At 49.2% G+C, this 4,554-nt stretch overlaps 1 protein-coding gene across 1 annotated transcript in view; it reads right to left on the minus strand.

Moving 5' to 3' along the window:
- Nucleotides 1-1,068: 1,068 nt before the first annotated feature.
- LOC113206647 (hepatocyte nuclear factor 4-gamma) overlaps nt 1,069-4,554 on the minus strand; it is a gene marked incomplete in the record, with an annotated part of 23,273 nt that continues 19,787 nt past the window's right edge. The window contains 4 exon segments of the mRNA XM_052272812.1: nt 1,069-2,697; nt 3,171-3,407; nt 3,566-3,824; nt 4,364-4,501. Of these exon segments, the coding sequence (XP_052128772.1) occupies nt 2,315-2,697; nt 3,171-3,407; nt 3,566-3,824; nt 4,364-4,501 (1,017 nt within the window).

Raw genomic sequence — 4,554 nt, forward strand, 5'->3', positions numbered from 1 at the left:
AGATTTTTATTTCCATTTTACCTGACATTCCCCACATTTCCAGATCGCTCCCTAAATTTCCCACTCGATATGACCGTGACGGGTTCTCCCGAGGGGCTCCCCGACGACTCCACAGTGGAGCAGTCGCTGGATGGACTCAGACTGGACAGGTGAGCTCGGTGGCGCGCAGCCCGCCGCGGCGGGCCACTGTGAAAAATATCGTTAAAATTGTAAACTCGAATTTTAATTCAAGTTGTAAATTTACGACAGCACATTTTTTACTAGCCAAGGGATTTGAAGTCGATGCAAACTGCATGTATTTTTACGATTACAAATTGTAATTTTACAACTTGCGCCCCACCACCTGTGGCATAGGGGACCACGAGCAGCGCTCCGCGAGCTGCGTGGGGCGGAAGAATGTATCCAGAGAAACAATGAGGCAATGAGGGCGTGCGTAAGACGCGTTAATCCATTTACACCGTGAGGCCTTCACCTCGTATTTACAAATGAACGCGACTCGATAACGAGCCCTATCTTCACTTCTACAAACGATAATCTTCTTTAATCTATATCGAGTAAAATGAACAAAAACTATCTGAGTGCCATATGCTGTGAATATACATGTAGATAAACAAGCAAAAATAAGCAAGCCCGGCCGTGTGCGGGCGGGCGGGACAACGGACAACGCCCGCCGGACTTCGCTGTCGGTTGTGTTGCCTACCCCCGAGTGCTGAAGGCGTTCTCGCCCGGTTCGGCTTCCAGTGCAGGCCAGGCCCACCCGATACGTTGGTCGCGCGCGCGTGAGTGATTTGCAGAGATATCGCGAGGCCCGGCTTTAGGCCCGGCGGGCCGGCAGCTGGCGCGGGAAGAAGGGGGGAGCCTGGTGCAGCGGTGCTGAGTCGCGGTCCGAAGTCCGGACGGACCCAATGGCCCTTCCCCGCTTTTCAACGGAACTCTGCTCTAGTGCGGCGATGATGTGAGTCACTTTTGGGGAGGGATGACGTCCAAACTCTCGTCGCGTGCTTGTTTTAGAGTTGCCGGTTTTGTTGTGGCCCGTGTTGCCCGTTGCGATAAATAATGGCGCTGTCGTTTTATAAACACACCTAGTTTATTTACTTGGATACTTTGATACGCCAATTGCTGACGCGTAATTACATAAGACTTAGACACTAACAACACAAACGTAGCATACAATGACACTCGGAATAAAAACATCCAACAAAAATGGGACTTAAAGTACAATGAGCAAAAATCAAAGATTGATATAATCTTAATTTGTTTGAGACAATAAAGAAAAACAATAACGTATGGCAATGCTTCTTTGGAATGTATCAGAAATACCCTGTAACACTTTCTTTGAAAGGCCTTCTTAAATGCATCTCTATTTTATAGAGGAGCTGCATCATTGCTCTTCCTGATGCACATATGAATGTAATTCATCTCCATGCAATGAGCCCTCACCATAATAATAGTGTACACATTTTTACTGACACTTGCATTAGTAATAGTAGTTGAGCAAGAAATATACCCTGCACAGAGAAATATTTTGAGCAAATATTAAGAAATATTGGCTGCACTATGCAAGTCAATAAGACCCCAGCAAATAAATGCATTTGACTCATCAAGAGAGCGATTTCATACTCACATCACCAAGGAGTCTTTTTGGCACACTTACATCATTATCGTTCTGAGCCCAAGTAAAAGGGACAAGGTAATACTTGTTAGGAAGATTGCTTTGTCGGGGATGCATACATTTACATCATGCACAGCTTTGACTGAACAACCACAAATGTGGTTTATTTACAAACAAAAATATAATGAGACCGGCTCAGCATAGGACATAAAAACCATAAAAAGCAACATTTTATAAATATTTAAAAAGACATTGCTGATTTATCGACAAATATTATTTTTAACAACATGAACACAATGCTGCCAAAAATCATTTCAATTGTCCATTATTAAAATAATTTGCAAAAAAATACATTGAATTGTAAACAGACTGTGCAGTTAATTTGGAACGCTCGTTGATCATTTTGAAAGAGGTCCAGTTGAAAGTATGCCATTCCTCTATCCATTTAAAAAAATCCAGGAGGCAAAAGTTCTTTCCTTCTAACCATTCGATTAAAAACATAAAAATAGACTCGCAGGACAAGACGCACTAGATTACAGAAAATAACAAGTTTTTTGAACCAGTTAAAAATGACGGGGCGAGAGGACATCGATTCGGTTTACAACTGCTGGAATACACATCGATTTGATGCAGCAACCACGGGGTTTGGGCCATATCATTTCTCGCCTGGATCTTTGTGCGCGCATTGTGGTGCGAACGCGATCAGAAGCTGGTCTCGGGTTCCTGCTTGAAGGCGATGCGGTACGAGTCAGCCTCCATGTGGTGGCCGTGGCCAGGCAGCTCGTGGTGGAGCCCGGAAGGCGAACCGTTGGAGCGGTGGCCGTTGGAGGAGGCCGCGGCCGCCGGGCTGAGGCCGGGGCTGGACGGGCTGCCGGGGCACGGTGAGCTGGAGCTGGGGTAGTGGTGGTGGCCGGCGGACCCGTGGGCAGAGGCCGGAGAGCCGTTGGTCGAGGCCGAGGCGTGCGTCGAGGCCACCGAGGCCACCGAGGCCGTGGCAGCCTGCGCAGCGGCAGCCTGGGCCGCGGCCGCCCCCGACGTGCTGGCCATGTTCTCCGCGGAGGCGCCTGCGACAACGTAGACAGCCACTGTCAAGAGCAGGGGTTAGAGAAGCTCAGCTTGAAAGCACAAAAGTGGAGAGCCCTGCGAGAGAACCCAAAAGAGAAGAGAAGAAAGCCGTAAGCCACACAACGGAGAGCGGGGAAAAACCCACCAGCACACGATAGAGAGAAAACCCATTAAGAGCAAAAAAAGGAAATGCAAAATTGAATGTATAGAAGGGTAAATGCAAGAAAAAATTCAAATTAAATGTGAAATCTTTTAGGCGATTAATTACATTGCTTGTTTTGTTGACTATTTAAAAATAAAAACCATACGATTTATTCATAAATTCTTTTTGATCCCATATATTTCGCAAGTGAAACCAGCATCAGCATAAGCATCCCATGAAGTAGCCCCCTACTTAGCCCCGTCCAAAACTCCAAAATATAGCCCGCAAAACGAGGGTGAATCATATTTAAAAACTTAACACCACAACTGAATCAGCACAAAAGGTACTCACCTCCCAGCAACATCTCCTGCAGCAGGGAGTCAATCTTGGCGACGCCGAACAGCTTGGCGAACTGGATCTGCTCGATCATCTGCCAGGTGATGCTCTGCAGCGCGGGCAAGGTGAGGAGGAGTTCGCCGAAGCGGCCCCGGGGGTCGTACTGCCGATCACTGATGTAGTCCTCCAGGTTCATCTGGACCTGGTAGCGCAGCGACTTGACCCGCTGGGGCTCGTTCAGGCCGGCGGCATCTGCAGCAACAAGTGGTTGGTCGTGAAACTGGTTGCCCCCTGTCTCTCAACTCTCAACCCGTCTCTCGAGTCCACCTTTACACTTCTTTTAGTTTCAGAAATGAATCCTCCACCAATAATCTCTCCGGCCCATTCTCAGATGTGTCAGCTCTACTTACTGGGGTCGAAGAAGACGATGGCCTTGAGGCAGGCGAACTCCGAGTCGTCGATCTGCACCTCCCGGAGCGGCCGCACCAGCTCGTCCATGACCCGGGTGCCCACCCGGGAGATGTCGAGGTCCGGCGGCACGGACGAGTCGGCCGAGTAGCGCGGCACGATGCAGTTGTTGCCGAGCAGCAGGACGTCGTTGAGGTGCAGCGAGCGGCGCGCCAGCCCCAGCAGCAGGTGCTCTCCCGCGTGCGCGCGCAGCAGTGCCACCTGGAGGACGCCAACAACGGCGTATTAATATTTACATCGAGATCGAGTGAGCAACAAATTTTGTTACATGGCGAAAATTTCGGGCATAAATAGTTACTTCTGTCAAAAAATATCGGGTGGGTGGGCCGGTTCACGAGGCCCACTTTTACGTGGTAGTTATACCGTACCGCAATGCAGGCATGCGGGTGGGTTGCCTACCCCTACGGGGCTCCACGGGAGCCAAACAGCAATGTAGCGGCGAGCCCGCCCGCACGCATGCGCGTGATACAATAAGACAAAGAAACGTCCACAGCGAGCGCCACCCACCGCGAAGACACCATTTCGAATGAGGAAAGAAACCTCTTTGTTATTATTGTATGGCATCCAAAAATGTTGCCAAACACTGAACAGAGTTGAATTTACACACACACCACACACACACACACACGCACGCACGAGCGCGCGCGCGGAACAGCATTTGCAAACCCCAGTCTGTCTCGTGGTGGAGTTTAGAAGCAGCTACAGGCAAAACTAACTATCGAGAGAAAAAAAGTGCTTACCTGGTCGTCCAGCGACAGCTCGGTGAAGGCCGGGATGAACTTGGCCCACTCTACGAGGAACAGCAACTGCTGCTTCATCGAATCGCACACGTCGTTAATGTTGGCCACCTGCTTGTTGCTCAGGTCGCAATCGTTGGCCTGTAAGGTCAAAATAAGTCGTGTTACGAAAGGTTTAAAAAAAAAAATATTTC

This window comes from Frankliniella occidentalis, unplaced genomic scaffold (genome assembly GCF_000697945.3).
Source record: "Frankliniella occidentalis isolate FOCC.00 unplaced genomic scaffold, Focc_3.1 Scaffold7, whole genome shotgun sequence".
In the NCBI taxonomy this organism is placed as follows: domain Eukaryota; kingdom Metazoa; phylum Arthropoda; class Insecta; order Thysanoptera; family Thripidae; genus Frankliniella; species Frankliniella occidentalis.